The sequence below is a fragment of the Stegostoma tigrinum genome, chromosome 11 (assembly GCF_030684315.1).
Source record: "Stegostoma tigrinum isolate sSteTig4 chromosome 11, sSteTig4.hap1, whole genome shotgun sequence".
Classification (NCBI taxonomy): Eukaryota; Metazoa; Chordata; class Chondrichthyes; order Orectolobiformes; family Stegostomatidae; genus Stegostoma; species Stegostoma tigrinum.
In genome coordinates, this window is record NC_081364.1 from 68,123,972 (window position 1) to 68,146,547 (window position 22,576).

At 44.0% G+C, this 22,576-nt stretch overlaps 1 protein-coding gene across 4 annotated transcripts in view; it reads left to right on the plus strand.

Moving 5' to 3' along the window:
- Positions 1-22,576, plus strand: part of LOC125460239 (NCK-interacting protein with SH3 domain-like) — a 181,855-nt gene that overhangs the window by 84,167 nt on the left and 75,112 nt on the right. For 3 of the 4 annotated variants that reach the window (XM_048547446.2, XM_048547447.2, XM_059649545.1), the window contains exons 2-3: positions 3,201-3,313; positions 16,443-16,629. The exons of the other annotated variant lie outside the window; for it this stretch is intronic. In XM_048547446.2, coding sequence (XP_048403403.1) covers positions 3,201-3,313; positions 16,443-16,629 — 300 coding nt within the window. The remainder of the gene's footprint in view (positions 1-3,200; positions 3,314-16,442; positions 16,630-22,576) is intronic. 4 annotated transcript variants of the gene reach the window in all.

The following is a 22,576-nucleotide window of genomic DNA, read 5'->3' on the forward strand; positions in this document are numbered from 1 at the left end:
TCTCCCTTAGCCATGTTTCTCTAATGACTATAATATTCCAGCTCCACACACCTATCCACACCCTGAGTTCATCAGCCTTACCTGTCAGCCCTCCTGCATTGAAATAGATGCAATTTAATCCAACAGGCTTTCCTCGCCTCCTGTCGTATTCCAGCCTGACCTGTCTCTTCAACTTGGTATTTCCGATTACAGTATGTCCTTCCAGCCTTGCGCTGCCTCCCTGCTTTGAGGATCCCATCCCCCTGCCAATCTAGTTGGAGGATTAGGAAGTAAAACTGCCATCATCATCAAATTCAGAGGACACATGGTCTTCCCTTAGGATACGGGGAAGTTGGTGCCATGTCTATTCAATTACTATTGAACTGCACCACACTGACTCACCAGCATCTCCACATCATCACAATGACTTAGGAACAGGTACAGACCATTTGGCCCCATGAGACTGCTCTGTGATTCAGTAACAGCATGGCAGACCTGGAAGTCTCAATTGCACTTTCTCACACTAACACCTGCTAACTTTCAACTGTTGTTTTAATTTACTCATGGGCTGTGGGCAACGCTGGCTGGCCAGCATTTCTCGCCCATCCCTAGTTACCCCTTGAGAAGGTGGGGATGAGCTGCCTTCTTGAACTGTCCATGTGCTGTAGATTGTCGGTCAATGTCCTTAGGGAGGAAATTCCAAGATTTTGACCTGTGAAGGAATGGCAATATATTTCCAACTGAGGATGGTGATTGTCTTGGAGGGGAACTTGCAGGGGGTGGTGTCCCCATGTATCTGTTGCACTTGTCCTTACAGATGGAAATGGTTGTGTGTTTTTGGCAGGTGCTGTCTAATGATCTTTGGGAAATTTCAGCACTGTATCTTGTGCATAGTACACTCTGCTGCGACTGAGTGTCAGTGATGGAGGGAGTGAATGTTGGTGGATGTCGTGTCAAACAAGTAGACTACTTTGTACTGGATAGCATTAAGCTTCTTGATTGTTGTTGGGGCTGTACTCATCCAGGCAAGTGGGGAGTATTCCAGCACAGTTTTGCCTTGTGCCTTGTAGATTCAGGGCTTTGGAGACTGAGGAGGAAAGTTGCTTACCACATGATTCCTAACCTCTGACCCACTCATATAGCCATAGAATTTATATGGCTAGTTCAGTCTCTTCTCAGTGATCATTCCAAGATGTTGACGGTAGAGGATTCACTGTTGGTAATGCCAGTGGGTATCGGGGGTGAAGGATAGATTCTCTCAATGAAGATGGTCTAAACTGGCACTTGTGTCACATGAATGGTACTTGTCAGCCCAAACCTGATGTTGTCCAGGTCTTGCTGCATTTGAACATTATCTGAGGAGTTGCGAAAGATGCTGAACATTGTGCGATCATCGGTGCACATCCCCATTCTGACTTCATCATGGAGGGAAGCTGGTTGATGAAGCAGCTGAAGATGGTTGGGCCTGGACACTACCCTGAGGAACTCCTGCAGTGATGTCCTGGAGCTGAGATAACTGACCTCCAACATCCACAACCATCTTCTTACGTGTTAGGGATGACTCCAACCAGTGGCGATTTCCCGCATAATTAGAACCAACTCCAGTCTTGCTCAAACTCCTTGATGCTACACTCAGTCAAATGTAGTCTTAGCGTTAAGGGAAGTCATTCGTACCTCACTTCTGGAATTTAGTTTTTTCTGTATGTGTTTGAGTCGAGGAGATCAGGAGTTGAATAGCCCTTGTCAATCCAGACTGCCAGTGAGCAGGTTATTATTTAGCAAGTGATATCTTATTGCATTATTGCCAGTGTTTCACTAAGCCCATTCAGTTCCCCACCTCAGCATGGTCCAAACATGGTGAAATTCTATCCCATGTTGCTCCTACGAATGTCGTTCCAGGATTTTAACTGCAGGATAATGAAGACTCGGTATTGTAAGTCCATGTTTGGATGTGTGACTTGGCGGAGGTTATGTCCTGTGCACTTTATGCTGTTTTCCTTCACAGTGGGTGAGACCTCCAGTGAGTTACTGCAGCATATCCTGTGCATCAGACATTCTCCACCTCAGGACTGTGTAAAGGTGTAAGGGGTCAGCTAAAAACGGCCGAAAAATGTGGGCAGCATGAGCCTTGGACAGTTGAGCTGGGCGGCCATCTACACTCAAACAGCACGTCGATTTGGTTTGATTAAAGACAGGAAACTGTGATTCACTGCTTCAGGATAAGAAGAATTAAGATTGAAACTGAACATAGCAAATTGTCAGCATCTGTTCTCTAACCATACGAAGGTGAGTGTGAAAAACACATTGCCCTGAGGAGCTCTTGCTATGGTGTTCAAGGTGATGAGATGGCTGATCTCCTCCAACTGTTTTTCTCTGTATTAGGTGCGACCACAGCCAATTGTCTGCTATAGTCTTCACTGTCTTTAGTTTTTGAGGACTCTGGGTTGTAGAATTCAGTTGAATTGTGCCTTGATGTCAAGGGAATCGCACTCCTACACCTCTGGAGTCAGCTGTTTTCTCTGTATATAAACCAAGGCTGTAACAAGGTCAGAATCTGGTAGATCGCCAACTGAACATCAATAAGCAGGTTATAACTGAGTAAGCTTTGTTTGATAGCACTGTTGGGAGCACCTTCCATCACTTTACTCGGGGTAGTCTGATAGGATAATTTTTGCCCTAATTGTACTTGGCCTCTTTGCAATGAACATGGAAATTTCCATGTTGGTGGACAGGCAGTGGTGTTGTGACTATGACTGTGTCTGGTGCTCAGGCATTTCCTCAAAGCACATGATTTGGCTGAAATTGTGGGGTCTTTTGAAAGCAGTTGCTGAGGTTGACACAGGATGTGGGCATAAGATTGTGGGAAATGTTTTTTTCCCTTGTCTTTTGCTGTGAGGTGCTGGCTTCCACTGACATTGAGAGTGCAGATTCTTGGAGCATCCTCCTCACTGTTAGTCCGCCAGCACTGGAGTGGCTGGATGTCACTGCATTGACTACTGCTTTACAACTGAAATGATTCATTTCTTGCTTTCATTTTACATGAAATTGCATATGTCTCTGCTAAAGGAACTGTAACTTCTTTAGCTCAGTATGGTTCTGTGTGATGAGGCTTTGTTTCTTTGTGAGAATCTATAGATATAATTACAGTTGTTTGTCCATTAAACTTGTGCTGCACTTCAGGATCACCACACAGACTCAGTCCTGTCTCTGTTGTTTTCAAGTTAAATCAACAGGATCTGGTTCTACAGTCGATTGACCGAGCAATCGAAGCTATTCATAACGCAGCAATCAAAACGGGTGGCAAGTACAACCTGCAGCAGCGAGAGGTCCTCCAGTAAGTCCCAGCCACAAGCAGCAGTTTGTGTGAGAGAGAGAGAGAGGCTATTAGAATGAGTCTGTGTGTGTGCACCCCTAACAGAGAGTTTGTCAGTGTGTATATGAAAGAGAGATATATACTAAGAGCGAGTCTGTCTGTGTGAGTCAGAGAGAAAGAGAGGGTCGGTGAGTGTATGTGAGAGAGAGACGAACAGAGTCTGTGTGTGTATGAGAGAGAGAGAGAGACACAAACTGTGTCTGTGAGAAACAAATAACTGTGAGAGGGAGACACACAAACAATGTGTGTGTGAATTAGAAAAAAACAAGAGTGACAGATGTAAAACAGCATTTATGTGAAAAAGAGGGAGACAAACAACAGTGTGTGTATGTGAGAGAGACAAACGAGAGTGTTGTACGTACACGAGAGACATTCGAGAGTATGTGCGTGGCATGAACAGTGGGCATTGAGTGGCACTAGCAGCATGACATCTGTTTTAGCACCAACAGTTAGGTGAATGAGGGTGAGTGTAGCACTAATGGCAGGAAGTGTATATGCTTGTGGTACTATCAGCGGGGACTCTGTGTGTGTGTGTGTGTGTGTGTGTGTGTGTGTGTGTGTGTGTGTGTGTGTGTGTGTGTGTGTGTGTGTGTGTGTGTGTGTGTGTGTGTGGGGCGCGTGAACGGCAGGGAGTGTGTTTGTGTGGTACTAACAATGGCATGCATGTGGCTCTAACAGGGAATGTGGATGTGCATGTCATACAGTGAGTCCTACAGCATGGAGACAGACCCTTCGGCCCAAGCTGGTCCTTGCCTTCCAAACGTCCATTCACACTAGCCCCATTTCCCTGCACTTGGCCCATATCCTTCTAAATCTTTCTTAGCCACATATTCGTCCAAATGCCTTTTAAATACTGTTCCTGTACCTCCCTCAACCACTTTCAGCTGGCAGCTCATTCCATATGCACACCACCCTCTCTGTGGAAAAAGTTGCCCCTCAGGTTCCCATGTATTCTTGCCCCTGTTACCTTAAACTGACCCCTCGAGTCCTCAATTCCCCAACCCTGGGAAAAAGCCTGAGTGCATTCACTCTACCCATGTGTCTCACGATCTCACTTAGATAAAATTACCCTCTCAGTCTCCTACACTCTTAAAAAGCCCTGGCTTGTCCAACCTCTCCCAGTAAGTTAGTCCCTTGAGTCCTGGCAATGTCCTTAAAATAAATTCTTCTGGACTCTTTCCCATTTAATAACATCCTTCCAATAGCAATGTGACCAAAACTGAACACAATATCCGCCAAGTGCGGCCTCACTAATGTCCTGTATAACTGCAACTTAACTTCCCAACTTCTATACGCAAAGCCCAGTGTACCAAAAGCGACCTTCATTGCCCTGTCTGCTTGTGACTCCACTTTCAGAGAACTGAGCACCTGAATTCCAAGGTCCTTCTCTTCCATTACGCTCCTTTAAAGCCCTACCATTCACCACAAAACTCCTACCTTGATTTGACTTTTTAGAATGCAACACCTCACACTTGCACAGTCAGAGTCATACAGCACAGAAACAGGCCCCTCGGCCCCGTTCATCCATGCCGACCAAATTTTTGAGCTGAGCTAGTTCCGTTTTCCCACATTTGGCCCATATCCATCCATTCATGTGTTTGTCCAACTGTCATTTAAATATTGTAATTGTATTCATTTGCACCACTTCCTCTGGCAGTTTCTTCGATGTATGCACCAACCTCTGCAAAAAAGTTGCCCTTCAGGTCCCTTTTATAGCTATTCCCTGCTCACTTTAAACCTGCTCCGTCTGGTTTTGGACTCCCCTATTGTGGAGGAAAAGACCCTAGCTGTTCACCTAATCGATGCACTAAGCAGGAAGTAAGAGTGCGCCTGCGCCATCAATGGCGTGCTGAGAGAGTGTTTGTGTGTCACTAACCGTGGCGAGTGAGTGTGTGCACTTAGCACTACCAATGGGGGTGGGAGGGATGGTGGCACTAACTGTGAGGGTGTGTGCAGTGTGCATGCTGCTAACAGTGGGGTTATGTATGTCTGTCCGTAAAATGGGGTGTTGTAAAGGCTGAAAAGAGGTCAAATATGCTTCTTGAATATTTCTGGCTTCATGATGTTGCGAAATGATGGCAAAGGGAAAGTCCATTGTCTCTGCTGGCATTAGTACAGCACCATGGAAGAAGACTGGATGATTTTATGGGAGTTTAGAACCTGAGGGGAGTTGTTACAATGATAGTCCACATGCAAATTAGTCAGCAAATGTAAAGGGTAGTTTATTGAAAATGAACTGCATTGGAGAGTTTCACTTACTAATTGTACAGTAGGCAAAACCTATCAGTGTGCACCTCTGGTCACCCCACTACAGGGAAGGATGTGATAGCACCAGAGTAAGTGCGGAGGTGGTTCATCAGGATGTTGCCTGAGATGGAGAAATTGAGTTATAAGGGGAGACTAGATAGGCTTGGATTGTTGTCTTTAGAGCAGAGCAGACTGAGGTGTATAAGATTATGAGGCATAAGGACAGGGTGAATAGAGAGCAAATGTTTCCCTTGGTTGAGGGGTCAGTCATGAAAAGGGCATGGTTTTAGGGTAAGGAGCAGGAGATTCAGAGGGTATTTGAGGAAATCGCTTTCACTCAGGGTGGTTGAAATCTGGAGCGCACTGCCTGGGAAGGCAGTGGAGGTTAGAAACCTTAACCTTAAAAAAACATATTTGGATGAGCATTCAAAATATCTTAACATGTGAGGATACAGGACCAATGCAGGAAACTGGGATTTGCACACCTAATGTGGCAGTTATGTTAGTGCAGACTCGATGGGCTGAAGAGCCCTATTATGCACTGTTTTAAGCAATGATCGGGAGAGTCCTTCTGATGTTTTTCTGTGAGAACTTTAAACATGGCTCTTCTCTGGTCCAACAGTCGTGTTGAATTTAATTCAGGGAAACATTGTGGAATGTGTTACATTAGGAAATTGTCCAGTTCACAGTGTTCACAACACATTGGAAATCTAGCAGAAAATGTCAAAGGATGAAAACATGGACTGGCAAAGGCCAACTTCTATGCGTTAGGAAGGGTGTGTGCACAGGCAGATTGGGGAAAGAATATTTCAGAATAAAGCAACAGTGGGGAAATGGTAGGAATTCAACAGAGGGGTATTTCAGCTTCAAACGAGGGATAAGGCATTATATAAGTATTTTTTTTTAAAACTATTATTATCATCTCAAACTAATTTGTTCAGGTTGATGCCAGAAATAAAGGTTATTAAAAGAGGAAAATGGAGCTTTTGACAAGTGTCAGGAATGTGTTTCAGTTAATAACCAGCAAATTGAAGTACAAACAGGTAAGTGTTACTGCAGGAGACCAGAGAAGGATTATAAGAAAAGATTAGTCATACAAAGAACAAAGAAAATTACAGTACAGGAATAGGCCCTTCAAGCCCATGCCGATCGAGATCCTCTGTCTAAACCTATCATCTGTTTTCTAAGGGTCTGTATCCCTTTGCTCCCTGCCCATCCGTGTACCTGTCCAGATACATCTTAAAAGACACTAACGTGTCTGCGTCTACCACCTCCTTGGGCAACGCATTCCAGGCACCCACCACCCTCTGCGTAAACAACTTTCCGTACATATCTCCCTCAAACTTTCCTCCACTCACTTTGAGCTCATGACCCCTAGTAATTGAGTCCCCCACTCTGGGGGGGGAAAAGCTTCTTGCTATCCACCTTGTCTACACCCCTCATGATTTTGTAGACCTCAGTCAGGTGCCCCCTCAATCTCCGTCTTTCTAATAAAAATAATCCTAATCTACTCAACCTTTCTTCATAGCTGGTGCCATCCATACCAAGCAACATCCTGGAGAACCTCCTCTGCACCCTCTCCAAAGCATCCACATCCTTTTGGACATGTGGCGCCAGAACTGTACACAGTACTCTAAATATGACCGAACCAAAGTCTTATACAACTGTTACATGACCTGCCAACTCTTGTACTCAATACCCTGTCCGATGAAGGAAAGCATGCCGTATACCACCTTGACCACCCTATTGAGGTGCATTGCCACCTTCGGGGAACAATGGACCTGAACACCCAGATCTCTCTGTTCATCAATTTTCCCAAGGACTTTTCCATTTACTGTATAGTTCGCTCTTGAATTAGATCTTCCAAAATGCATCACCTCGCATTTGCCCAGATTGAACTCCATCTGCCATTTACCTGCCCAACTCTCCAATCTATCTATATTCTGCTATAATCTCTGACAGCCCCCTTCACTATCTGCTACTCCACCAATCCTAGCGTCATCTGCAAACTTGCTAATCAGACCACCTACACCTTCCTCCAAATAATTTACGTATATCACAAACAACAGTGGTCCCTGCACAGGTCCCTGTGGAACACCACTGGTCACAGGCCTCCAATTTGAGAAACCCCCTTCCACTACTACACTGTCTCCTGTTGCTTAGCCAGTTTTTTTATCTATCTAGCCAGCACACCCTGGACCCCATGTGACTTCATTTTCTCCATCAGCCTGCCATGGGGAACCTTATCAAACGCCTTAGTGAAGTCCATATATATGACATCAACAGCCTTTCCCTCATCAATCAACGTTGTCACGTCCTCACAGAATTCTATTAAGTTGGTAAGCCATGACCTTCCCTGCACAGAACCATGTTGTCAATCACTGATAAGCCCATTTTCTTCCAAATGGTAATAGATCCTATCCCTCAGTATCCTCTCCAGCACCATCCCGATCACTGACATCAGGTTCACTGGTCGATAATTACCTGGATTATCCTTGCTACCCTTCTTAAACAAGGGGACGATGTTAGCAATTCTCCAGTCCTCCAGGACCTCACCCGCGTTTAAGGATGCTGCAAAGATATCTGTTAAGGCCCCAGCTATTTCCTCTCTCGCTTCCCTCAATAACCTGGGATAGATCCCATCCGGACCTCGGGTCTTGTCCACCTTTATGCCTTTTAGGATACCCAACACTTCCTCTCTCCTTATGCTGACATGACCTAGAGTAAGCAAATATCTATCCCTAACCTCAGCATCTGTATTGTCCCTCTCCTTGGTGAATGCCGATGCAAAGTACTCATTAAGAATGTCACCCATTTTCTCTGATTCACCGCATAACTTTCCTTCTTTGTCCTTAAGTGGGCCAATCCTTTCTCTGGTTACCCCCTTGCTCTTTAGATATGAATAAAAGGTTTTGGGAATTTCCTTAATCATGTTTGCTAACAATATCTCATGTCCCCTCTTAGCCCTCTTAATTCCTCGTTTCAGATTCGCCCTACATTCCCAATATTCTCCAGAGCTTCATCTGACTTCAGTTGCCTAGACCTTATGTATGCTTCCTTTTTCCTCTTAGCTACATAGAACATTACAGCACAGTACAGGCCCTTTGGCCCTCGATGTTGTGCCGACCTGTCATACCGATCTGAAGCCCATCTAACCTACACTATTCCATGTACGTCCATATGCTTGTCCAATGATGTCTTAAATGTACTTAAAGTTGGCAAATCTACTACCATGGAAGGCAAAGGCTTCCATTCCCTTACTACTCTCTGAGTAAAGAAACTATCTCTGACATCTGTCCTGCATCTTTCACCCCTCAACTTAAAGCCAGGCCCCCTCATGCTTGCCATCACCATCCTAGGAAAAAGGCTCTCTCTATCCACCCTATCTAACCCTCTGATTATTTTATATGTCTCAATTAAGTCACCTCTCAACCTTCTCCTTTCTAACGAAAACAGCCTCAAGTCCCTCAGCCTTTCCTCGTAAGACCTTCCCTCCATACCAGGCAACATCCTAGTAAATCGCCTCTGTACCCTTTCCAAAGCTTGCACGTCCTTCTTATAATGCGATGCCCAGATCTGTACGCAATACTCCAAGTGCAGCCGCACCAGAGTTTTGTACAGCTGCAGCATAACGTCATGGTTCTGGAACTCGATCCCTCTATTATTAAAAGCTAAAACACTGTATGCCTTCTTAACAGCCCAGTCAACCTGGGTGGCAACTTTCAAGGATCTGTGTACATGGACACCAAGATCTCTCTGCTCATCTACACTACTAAGAATCTTACCATTAGCCCAGTACTTTGCCTTCCAGTTACTCCGACCAAAGTGCATCACCTCACACTTGTCCACATTAAACTCCATTTGCCACCTCTCAGCCCAGCTCTGCAGCTTATCTATGTCTCTCTGCAACCTACAGCATCCTTCGTCACTATCCACAACTCCACCGACCTTAGTGTCGTCTGCAAATTTACTAACCCATCCTTCTATGCCCTCATCCAGTCATTTATAAAAATGACAAACAGCAGTGGACCCAACACCGACCTTTGCGGTACACCTCGAGTAACTGGTCTCCAGGATGAACATTTCCCATCAACTAGCACCCTCTGTCGTCTTTCAGCAAGCCAATTTCTGATCCAAACTGCTATATCTCCCACAATCCCATTCGTCCGCATTTTGTACAATAGCCTACTGTGGGGCACCTTATCGATCGCCTTACTGAAATCCATATGCACCACATCAACCGGTTTACTCTCATCTACCTGTTTGGTCACCTCCTCAAAGAATTCAATAAGGTTTGTGAGGCATAACCTACCTTTCATAAAACCGTGCTGACTATCCCTAATCAATTTATTCTTTTCTAGATGATTATAAATCCTATCTCTTATAACCTTTTCCAACACTTTACCAACAACTGAGGTAAGGCTCACTGGCCTATAATCACCAGGGTTTTCTCTACTCCACTTCTTGAACAGGTGAACCACATTTGCTGTCCTCCAGTCATCTGGCACTATTCCCGTAGACAATGATGAGTTAAAGATCAATGCCAAAGGCTCGGCAATCTCGTCCCTGGCTTCCCAGAGGATCCTAGGAAAAATCCCATCTGGCCCCGGGGACTTATCTATCTTCACACTCTGTAGGATTTCTAATACCTCATCCTTGTGTACCTCAATCCCACCTAGTCTAGTAGCCTGTATCTCAGTATTCTCCTCGACAACATTGTCGTTTTTCTAGAGTGAATACTGTCGAAAAATATTCATTTAGTGCTTCCCCTATCTCCTCTGACTCCTGACACAACTTAACACCAAAGTAGCAAGTAATCCAAAACTGTCCAAACTAATTAAGGTAGAGCGATCATAACAATTTATCCAGATGGTGTCAAAACAAGGCAATAAGGAAGATTTTACAGATCTAGAACAGTGTGGTGGAGTTGCATGTAGTACAACATAAACCCAAGATCACAGTTGAGGCCATATTCTTGGGTCCTTACCCATGAAGATGCATGTGATTCTTATACCTATCATGTTATTCCACCAGTTTGGTTTGTCTCCGGTACTACCTTCTTTTTATTTTGTAATTATCACTCTGTCTCAATTAATTTGAGGTCATGCCTTCACTTGTTGTTCAGCTGTTGACACATTACTCACACTGTCTGACACTTTTGATCATCTGCAGAGACTTATTATGCAACCTTTCGACACTCCATTCACACCATTCCTATGTCTTTTGATCTCTCTGCAATAAATTCTTTGCTTATGTGCCTCTCTGCATTTCACCTGATGAAAGGGCAGTGCTTTAAAAGCTTGTGATTTCAGATAAACCTGTTTGACTATAACCTGGTGTAGTGTAACTTCTGACTTTGTCCACCTCAGTCCATCCAACACCAGCATTCCCCTGGCAAGAAAAGATGGTCAGGCATTGTTAAATTCATGCCTAAAGTATTTAATGAAGAGGGTGGTGGGTGCTTGGAATGCGTTGCCAGCCAAGGTGGTAGACGCAGACACGTTGGCGTCTTTTAAGATATATTTGGACAGGTACATGGATGGCAGGGAGCAAATGGACACAGACCGTTAGAAAATAGATGACAGGTTAGACAGTGGATCTTGATCGGCGCAGGTTTGGAGGGCCGGAGGGCCTGTTCCTGTGCTGTAATTTTCTTTGTTCTTTGACCAGTGTGAACTGGTTTTCTGGAGAAAAGTCTGATCGATTTAGGAGCCAGAGACAAATCTACGCATGCCAGCAGAGGATGTGGTTAAAGTGTTAAATGTGTACTTTGCATCTGGCTTTACAAAGAAGGTGGAAAATGTGGAGGTTACCTTAAAGCATGATTGAGAAGTTGCAGGTAGGACTATAATGGATGACTAGGGTAGGAATAGGACCAGTCAAAGAGAGAAGTGGGAAGTTGTGTGTGGACCAGGCGGAGATTGGAGAGGTGCTAAATGAATATTTCTCATCTGTTTTCACTCAGGAAATGGAGAACATTGTAGAGGAGAAGACTGAGATATGGGCTATTAGACTTGAGGTTAGTAAGGAGGAAGTGTTATCAATTTGAGAAGTTGTGAAGGTAGATAAATCCCCTGGGACGGAGGGTACTTTCTGAGGATTCTCTGGGAAGCCAGGGAGGAGATGTTGGAGCCTTTGGCCTTGATCTTTGAGTCCTCATTGTCTACAGGTTTAATACCAGAGGACTGGAGGATTGTAAATGTTGTGCCCTTGTTCAAGAAGGGCAGTAGAGATGACCCAGTAATTATAGACCACTGAGCCTTATGTCTGTTGTAGGAAAAGTTTTGGAAAGGATTATGAGAGAGGATTTATAATCATCTAGCAAACAACAATTTGATTGGAGATAGTCAACATGGATTTGTCAAGGGCAGGTCATGTCTCACAAACCTCATTGAGCTTTTTGAGAAGGTGACCAAGCATGTGGATGAGGGTAGGGCAGTTGACGTGGTGTACATGGACTTCAGTAAAACCTTTAATAAGGTTTCACATGGTAGGCTGTTGGAGAAAATGCGGAAGCATGGGATTGAGGGAAATTTAGCAATTTAGCCAGCAGAAACTGGCTTTCTATAAGAAGGCAGCGAGTGGTGGTTGATGGAAAATATTCAGCCTGGAGTCTGGGAACTAGTGGTGTGCCATAAGGATCTGTTTTAGACCACTGCCATTTGGACCATTTTATAAATGACTTGGATGCAGGCATAGGTGGCTGGGTTAGTAAGTTTGTGGATGACACTAAAGTCGGTGGAGTGGTGGACAGTCTGGAAGAATGTTGCAGGTTTCAGGGAGACTTGGTTAAACTGCAGAATTGGGCTGAGAGGTGGCAAATGGAGTTAAATGCAGATAAATGTGAGGTGATTCACTTTGGGAAGAATAATAGGAAGGCAGAACACTGGGTCAATGGAAAGATTCTTGGTAGTGTGGATGTGCAGAGGGATCTTGGTGTCCATGTGCATAGATCCCTGAAAGTTGCCACCCAGGTCGATAGGGCTGTTAAGAAGGCATATGGTGTGTTAGGTTTTATTGGTAGAGGGATTGAGTTCCAGAGCAGTGATGTCATGCTGCAACTGTACAAAACGCTAATGTGGCCTCACTTGGAATATTGCATACATTTCTGGTCGCCCCATTACAGGAAGGATGTGGAAGCATTGGAAAAGATGCAGAGGAGATTGACCATGATGTTGTATCAGTGATAATGGGAACTGCAGATGCTGGAGAATCCAAGATAACAAAGTGTGAAGCTGGATGAACACAGCAGGCCAAGCAGCATCTCAGGACCACAAAAACTGACGTTTCGAGCCTAGACCCTTCATCAGAGAGGGGTATGGGGAGAGGGTTCTGGAATAAATAGGGAGAGAGGGGGAGGCGGACCGAAGATGGAGAGAAGAGAAGATAGGGTTCCATCCTCACCCTTGTCTGCCTTCTGGAGAAACCACTCTCTCCGTGACTCCCTTGTCCACTCCACGCTCCCCTCCAACCCCACCACACCCGGCACCTTCCCCTGCAACCGCAGGAAGTACTACACTTGCCCCCACACCTCCTCCCTCACCCCCATCCCAGACCCCAAGATGACTTTCCATATTAGGTAGATGATCACCTGCACATATGCCAATGTGGTATACAGTATCCATTGTACCCGGTGTGGCTTCCTCTACATTGGGGAAACCGAGTGGAGGCTTGGGGACCGCTTTGCAGAACACCTCCGCTTGGTTTGCAATAAACAACTGCACCTCCCAGTCGCGAACCATTTTAACTCCCCCTCCCATTCCTCAGATGACATGTCCATCACGGGCCTCCTGCAGTGCCACAATGATGCCGCCCGAAGGTTGCAGGAACACCAACTCATATTCCGCTTGGGAACCCTGCAGCCCAATGGTATCAATGTGGACTTCACAAGCTTCAAAATCTCCCCCTCCCCCCACTGCATCCAAAAACCAGCCCAGCTCGTCCCCTCCCCCCACTGCATCCCAAAACCAGCCCAGCCTGTCTCCGCTTCCCTAACCTGTTCTTCCTCCCACCCATCCCTTCCTCCCACCTCAAGCCGCACCTCCATTTCCTACCTACTACCTCATCCCGCCTCCTTGACCTGTCCGTCTTCCCTGGACTGACCTATCCCCTCCCTACCTCCCCACCTATACTCTCCTCTCCACCTATCTTCTTTTCTCTCCATCTTCGGCCCGCCTCCCCCTCTCTCCCTAATTATTCCAGAACCCTCTCCCCATGCCCCCCTCTGATGAAGGGTCTAGGCATGAAACGTCAGCTTTTGTGCTGCTGAGATGCTGCTTGGCCTGCTGTGTTCATGCAACTTCACACTTTGTTACCAGGATGTTGCCTGGTCTACAGCGAAAGTCTTATGAGGAAAGGCTGAGGGACTTGGGTCTGTTCTCATTGTAGAGAAGGAGGCTAAGAGGGGATTTATTAGAGACATGCAAAATATTAGAGGATTAGATAGGGTGGACAGTGAGAGTCTTTTTTCTCGGATGATGACGTCGGCTTGTACGAGGGGGCATAGCTGCACGTTGAGGGGTGATAGATTTAAGACCAATGTCAGAGGCAGGTTCTTTACTTAGAGAGTGGTAAGGGCATGGAATTCCCTGCCTGCCAGTGTAGTTAACTCAGCCACATTAGGGGCATTTAAACAGTCCTTGGATAAGCATATGGATAATGATGGGATAGTGTAGGGGGTTGGGCTTAGATTAGTTCACATGGCGGCGCAACATCGAGGGCCGAAGGGCCAGTTCTGCGCTGTATTGTTCCATGTTCTATGTTCTATAATGGTCAAGAAGGCAGTCTATAAGAATATTATTACTGAACATTGCTAATTAACCTGATCCAGATGGAACACATCCAAGGTTTGCTGAAAGAACAGAAAGTATTGGCTGCAGTCAATCAATTTTCGTTAGATTTGGAGCAATGCAGTAGGACCTGAGGTTTGTCAATGCACCACCATTTCAAAACTGGGAGAGAGATAAACCAGTTCCTGACAGTGAAGTGGCCTATTTTCCAGTGATGGGGATGTTATTGGAAATTAATTTATGGTATAAGTCACATTTTACTGATCACGGAGAGCCAACCTGGATTTCTTCAAAATGCAAATCACATCAAACTATTTTGATTAATTCGTGGTCAAAATCACGTAGGGCTAATTACCAGAGACACTGCAGTAACTTATTACAAGCCCTCAGACAGCACCTTCCAAACCTACAACTACTTCCATCTAGAAGGACAAGGGCAGCAGACATATGGGAACGCCATCACCTGCAAGATTCCCTTCAAGCCACTCACCATCTCAGCTTGAATATATAACTCTCGTCCTTCGCTATTGCTGGATCAAAGTCGTGGAATTCTCAGACAGCACCGGGAGTGTTCCTGCAGCGCTTGGACTACAAGTGTGTATATATAAATTAAAATTTCCTGAACCCAGTGAGCCATTTAATAAAATGATACCTGACCTGATTGTGGCTTCAACTCCAATCTCCTGCATTTCCCTCACACCCTATGATTCTAGAAAATCAAAAACGTTTCCAGATCAGTGTAAAAGATCTTCCGTGATCCATCCTTAACAATGTTCTAGGGAAAAGGGTAACAAGCCTCTTAATCTGTCTGTCTTAGACAGGAGACCATCATTTTTAAACAGTGTCCTCTCACTAGACTCCCTGACAGGGAAAAGCATCCATCTTCCATATTCTCTCAGATCTTATGGTCTAAATGTTCACTGGTGTGCTTTACTGGTGGGGGAGAGTTGGGGTTCTAATCAGGACAGGGTGTCGAGGGAATTGGATGTGAGTTGGTTGAGGGGTTGTGGTTGTTAGCAAGCAGGATCAGCAGTTTGAGGGAACTATATTGGGATTACTGTCAGTCGTACAGTTACCAGGAGTCAGACTAAAATTATTCTGTCAAACATTTCACATGAAACTATTCAGATAATGTCTGAAGTCTCCAAATCTGGCTCCGAACCACATACTTTTTCAGACAGAATGATGGAATTGCCCACTGGAGGCTCAAACCTCCAGGCAATTCCCATGAAGTCGGTGAGGCAGAGTCCAGATGCACATCTTGATTTGTACTGGGGTATTGTTTGCGTCTGCAACAGTGAAGACAAACTTTGTGCAAACCCTCTCTAGGGAGATTAGAAATGGGCAACAAATGTTGACCTGGTCAGTGACATGCTCAACCCATGAGGATGTCAGGAGCGATGTTTAAAAAAATTCCATGGATAGTATGGAACTTTGTGCAGCAGTAATGTTTGGGAGCTACAGGTTTGGGATGATATGACTAGGTTAGAAGTTTGTGGGGTAACCAAAGAGAAGTGTGATGGGGTGAAATTTTGGTGGAATATCTGGAAGAACCATGAACTGATACATCACATGATAATGAACAGCATAAATGACTTGATATCCAATCACACAAACTCTTTAAAGATGGGCATGGCAATTTAATAAAGTTGTGTGATATAGCTTGGCTAAATTGGGGATTATGAATAGAAAAGTGAGAGCAAAGAGATCACGCTAGAGTATACTCCATTAGAGTAGTGAGGACAATTCTAGAAAGATCTAAAGGCCAACAAAAGGATACAGAGGTCGTTCTCCAGGACGTTATCCAGGACCAGCATTTCTGTTCTGGGGCAAGGTTGGAAATCTTCAGAACGTTCTCTGTGGAATGCGATGGTGAGAGGTGAGCTCATGGAGAATTTCAGGATGAGAAGTTGTTTTTACAGATTAGTCCCAGAAAACTCGGTCCTCGCTGCTGAGGGGATCAGTAACGAGTGGCAGCAGGTTTCAAACCATTGCTGAAAGGCCAAGACAGGAGGCCTGTTCTGAAGCTGAATGTCTGTTCTGTCCACATCAAGGAAGCTGATTCACCATCGAAAGGAGACGATTGCTCGCAAAGGCCAGAATCCAAGCCAACAGAAAAGGGGCCACTCGCCTGGCTCCATTGAGAATCCACCTGATGCGCCAGAAGGAATGAGCAAGATCACACCTGATCCAACAGCAAGCCTGCCAGACACAGCGTCTCCAGACAGCGATATTTACCAGGTACCGCGGTTATGCCGAATGTTTTTTCCTTTACTTTCTTTGTTGTCTGTTTGCTTGTTGAGGTATATCAGATTTTGCTTGTGTTTAAAGTTTGTTTTGCTATGTAAAACGAACAAAAGGGCAGTGGTTCTGTAAGAAATGAAACAGGTATGCAATGGATATTCAGGTTGTGCAGCCTCTCTGTCAAAGAAATCCAAACTCCCCTTAGCCAGATAAAAGTGAGGGTTACTGATGTCCAATCACACAAACTCTTTAAAGATGGGCATGGCAATTTAATAAAGTTGTGTGAAATAGCTTGGCTAAATTGGGGATTATAAGTAGAAAAGTGAGAGCAAAGAGATCACGCTAGAGTATACTCCATTAGAGTGTGTAGGCTGCACTCAAAGCCCTAGGGCTAATCTCTGATCAAGGTCTAAATGGCATATAACTCACTCTTAACAACACTACACATCGGCTGGGAAAATCTCAAAACTACCAACAACCCATTTTTAAATTGTGACAAAATATTGCAATCTATAAATGGTGGTATTAGGGAATGTTTATAGCATGCAAGAAGGTCATTAGGCCCCTTGTGTTCATGCCAGCTTTCATCAAGAGTAAATCACTCAGGATTGCTCCGTTGTCTTTACCTGTGTCGTGAATGTTTTTTTTGTCTTCCGATAATTATCTAATTCTCTTTTAAATGTGTCATTTGTAACAACCTACTCATGCTGTTAGGCAGTGCATTCCAGATTCTCAGACACTCACTGTTGGAAAACACTTTGCCACATTTCACTGTTCTTTCTTCTGCTGATGCCCTAATCTGTCTCCTTTCACCCTCCTGCCAATTAGACTGGTTTTTCCACATCTTCTCTGTCCAGACAGCCACGAATTTGAACATCTGTGTCAAATCTACACTTAATTTTCTCTTTTACAAGGGAACATCTCCATTTCCACAGGCTGCTTCCTAATCCCTGGCTTTGTTCTTGCATCTGTTTCTTCACCATCTCTGATGCCTTTGCATCCTTCCTTAAGTATGGAAATTAGATACAATGCTCAATTTGAGGTCTAACAGATGTATTTTTGCAGGTTTAACCTGACTTCCTTGCTTCTGAACATTCTGACTTTATAAATAAATTATTTGAATGATTAATTGTTGTCACAGAGCCATAAAATATGGAAGCAGACCCTTTGATCCATGCTGACCAGATATCCTATATAAATCTAGTCCCATTTGCCCTGTATCCCTCTAAACCCTTCCTATTCATGTACCTATCCAGATGTCTTTTAAATGGTGTAATTGTATCCGCCACTACCACTTCCTCTGGCAGATCATTTCACCACCCTCAGAGTGAAAAAGCTGCTTCTTTGGTCCCTTTAACATCTTTCCCCTCTCACCTTACACTTGTGCCGTCTAGTTTTAGACTCCACAACCGTGGAGAAAAGACCTTGGTTATTCACCCTGCCAATGCCTGTCACGATTTTATAAATCTCTATAAGGTCACCCCTCAGTCTCTGATGTTCCAGGGAAAATAGCCCCAGCCTAATCAACTTTTCCTTATAGCTCAAGCCCTCCAAACTGGCAACATCCTTGTAAATCTTTCTTGAACCCTTTCAAGTTTCACAACATCCTTCCTGTAGCAGGGAGACCAGAATTACACAAAGTATTCCAAAAGTGGCCTAATCAATGTCCAGTACAGCTACAATACGACCTCCCAACTCCTATACTTAATGCACTGACCAATAAAGGCAAGCGTACCAAATGCCGCCTTCACTACCCCATCCACCTGCAAATCCATTTTCAAGGAACTATGAACCTGCACTCCAAGGTCACTTTGTTCAGCAACACTCCCCAGAGTCTTACCATTTAAGTATATAAATCCTGCCTTGATTTGCCTTTCCAAAATGCAGCGCCTCACATTTATCTAAATTAAACTTCATCTGCCATTCCCCAGCCAACCATCCCATCTGATCAAGGTCCCGTTGTACTCTGAGGTAACCTTCTTCATTTTCCACTACACCATCAATTTTGGTGTCATCTGCAAACTTACTCACCATACCTGCTACATTCACATCCAAATCATTTATATAACATAGAACATAGAACAGTACAGCACAGAACAGGCCCTTCAGCCCACAATGTTGTATAAATGTAAAAAGTAGTGGACCCATCACCGATCCTTGTGGCACACTGCTGGTCACAGGTCTCCAGTCTGAAAAACAACCCTCCATGACCACCCACTGTCTCCTACCTTCAAACCAGTTCTGTTTACTGTGATACAGTGAAAAGTGTTGTTTTGCATACTGTATTGGCAGATTGTACCATACAAAGTGCAGTAGGATTGCAGAGTAGAGTGCAGAATGTATTGTAAGCATCTACGGAGAAGATGCAGAGACAGATCAGAATTAACATTTGAGAGGTCCATTCAAAAGTCTGATATCAGCAGAGAGGAAGAAACTGTTCTTATCTATTCTTACATGTATTCAAACTTTTATATCTTCTGCCCAATGGAAGAGGGTGGAAGAGAGTATAACTGGGTTGGGAGGAATCTTTGATATCCCTGTATGCTTTGTTAAACAATCTCTCACTCAGTCCTACCATCTTCAATGATTTGTGTACATGTACACTGAACTCCCTCTGCTGCTACATCCCCCTCCTTACCCCTTGTTTCATAGTATATTTGTGTTCTTTATACCAAAATACGTCCTTTTCCTTTCCTATATTGAACTTCACCCGTGTGATGATGAGAGTTTTCAGGCATTATATTCCTGTTAGATTGAAGGGTAAAGGTGGTAAGATTAAGGAACAAAAGATGAATAAAGGCATCGAGGTTCTAGAATAAAAGCAAATCTTATTTTAGATTTAGACAGCTAGGTACCATTGAATCCCTAAATCAATATAAAGTGTGTGGTAGCATTCTTCAGAGAGAAATCAGGAAGGCAAAGAAGAAATATGAGATAGCATTGGCAAATAAGGTGAAAGATAATCCAAAGAGATTCTACAAATACATTAAAAGCAAGAGAGTAACTGGAGAAAGGGTAAGGCCTTTTAAAGATCCAGGACGTCGTCTTTGTTTTGAACCCCAGGAGATGGAAGAGATACGAAATGAATATTTCACATCAGTCTTAATGGTGGAGAAAGAAATGGACTCCAGAGAATGCAGCGAAATAAACTTTGTTTTAAAAACAGTTCACATTACAGAAGAGGAGGTTCAGAAGGTGTTAGACAATATAAAGGTGCATAAATCTCTGGGACCTAATCTAATGTAACCCAGAACATTGGGAGAAGTAAGGGAGGAAATTACGAGACCCCTTGTAGAAATATTTGTATCATCCATAACTACGGATGAGGTGCCTGGTGACTGGAAGGTGGCTAATATTGTACCTTTGTTTAAGAAAAGTTGTAAGGAGAAGCCGGGGAACTATAAAGCTATGAATCTGACTTGGTTTGTTGGAGGTGATTACAAAAAAAGGATTGATGGACATAAAGAGAGGCAAAAATTTGATTAGGGATAGTAAGCATGGTTTTGAGGAAAATCGTGCCTCACAAACTTGATTGAGATTTTTGAGGAAGTTATCAAAAACATTGATGATGGCAGAGCAGTAGACGTTGTTTATTTGGATTTTAATAAAGCTTTTGACAAGGTTCCACATAGTAGACTAATTAGTAAAGTTAGGTTGCATGGGATTCAGGTGAGCTTCGTAATTGGATACGTCATTTGGCTTAATATAATTGGATGCTTTTCAGATTGGAGGCCTGTGACTGGCAGTGTTCTGCAGGGATCGGTTCCGGGTCCTCTTCTGTGTAGTATTTATATAAGTGGTTGAAATGAACATATAGAAGGCATGGTTAGTACGTTTGCAGACGACATCAAAATTGGTGGCACAGTGAAGAAGGTTTTCCAAGGTTACAGGAGGATCTTGATCAAATGGATTAATGGATTCAAAAATGGCAGATGAAATTCAATCTGGATAAATGTGAGGTATTGCATTTTGGTACAACAAACAAGGGCAGGACTTCTATAGTTAATGCTAGGGCCCTGGGTAGTGTTGTAGAAAATAGTGTTGTAGAAATTAGAGAAATACCAGCGTTACAGAGCAGTTATATTAGGGACTTGAGTTACCCAAATATAAACTGGGCTGCTGGTAGTGTGAGGGCAAGTTTCCTATATCAGGAAGTGTCCAGTCCAACAAGAAAGGATGCATTGTTGGACATGGTCGTTGGAAATGAGGGTGGTTGAGTGGATAAAGTGCCAGTAGGGGATTTTTAAAGAGATTGTGATCATTGTATCATAAGGTTAAGGGTGGTGTCAGAGGATGACACGTGACAATTCACAGTAGGAAAAATCAGTTGGTAGAGAGCTGACTTTAACAGGGCACAAACAGAGCTCAGCAGGATTGATTGGATTAAGAGGTTGGCAGGAAAAACAGTAACTGAACAGTGAGCATGAATGCCATGAAATGGGTTGCTTTCAGTACAGCTAACCCATTTTCTCCCACTCCTGGATCCTGTTACCACCTAACTAGCTTCTCCTCTTCCCTCGCTTAATATCGACAATGCCTTTGTCTGCCCACTTTTCTTTTCCCGCCTTTCTCTCTCTCTTCCCCCCGCACCAGGTTTTCTCCACCTTCTGACCCACTCTGCCCATGTTCCCACCCTCCCACCATACCAGCACGAACACCATGTTTTCTTAGCTGCCACCAGTTCTGAAGAAAGGTCACTGAACTCCAAACATTAACTGTGCTTTCTCCCCACTGATGCTGGCAGACCTGCTGTGTTTCTTTAATTACTGTTTTATTTGTTTCAGATCTCCAGTTGTTTTATTGTTGGTATTGGGACCTCTGCTTTTCCTGACCTCGATCTTGATGTGCAGAGTTCTGTTTCAAAGTTTGCAGAAGATGCTAAACTTGGAAGAACTGTAAACTGTGGAGGACAATGTGAAGCTCCAAAAGGATATTGAAAAGTTGTTGGAGTGGGTGTGTAGGTGGCAGATGAGGTTCGATGCAGAGAAATGTGAGATGATGTACTTTAATCGGAAAACATTGAAAGATAGCATAAAATAGAGCATAGGATTCTAAATGGGGCACAAGAGTAAAGGAGCCTGGATGTTGAACAGATTATTAAAGGTAGCAGGACAGGTGAAGAGAGCTGCTAATAAAGGATGCAGTGTTCTCACTTTTATTCATGGGACACTTTATTAAAAGCAAGAGCAACAAGGTGATATTGAACTTCTACAAGGCACTTGTTCGAGCTTGCCTGGAGTATTGTTTACTGTTGTGAATGCTACTTTATAGGAAAGGTGTGAACATATTGGATTTCCCCAGGGCAGGATTGACTGCCACGAGGGGTCATAGTTTCAACGTGTTAGGAGGAAGGTATAGAGGAGACATCAGAGAGAGGTTCTTCACCCAGAGAGTTGTGAGCGCATGGAATACTTTTCCAGTGGTAGTCGTGGAAGCAGAGTCATTAGTGACACTTAAGCAACTGCTGGACATGCACATGGACAGCAGTGAATTGAGGGGAATGTAGGTTAGGTATTTTGTTTTTGGATTAGGATTAATCCACGGCACAACTTCATGGGCTGAAGGGCCTGTTACTGTGCTGTACTTTTCTATGTTCTATGTTCTGGCTCTGTCGTGCCAGGTGTTGGAAAACTGATAAAGTTACTTAGTGTCCCCAGGTAGGCTTCCCGTTTTATCTCTGCGCGTATTAGCAAAGACCTGGTTGAAACTAGCTGGAGTGAGGTTCATGGGTGACCTTAACTGCCAGTCTAGTTTTTGTTAAGTGAAGTATGATTGAAATCATCCCAATAGTTTGCACAACCATGAATCTACATCGTCAAAGATTGATATGCCCATCAGCATATAGATATGGGCTCGTCTTTCAGCAGCTATCTGTACTACTAATGGCAGTGAAAAGTTCTGAATTAAAGCCACAAACAACAGTTATACCTCTGAAATGCCTAAT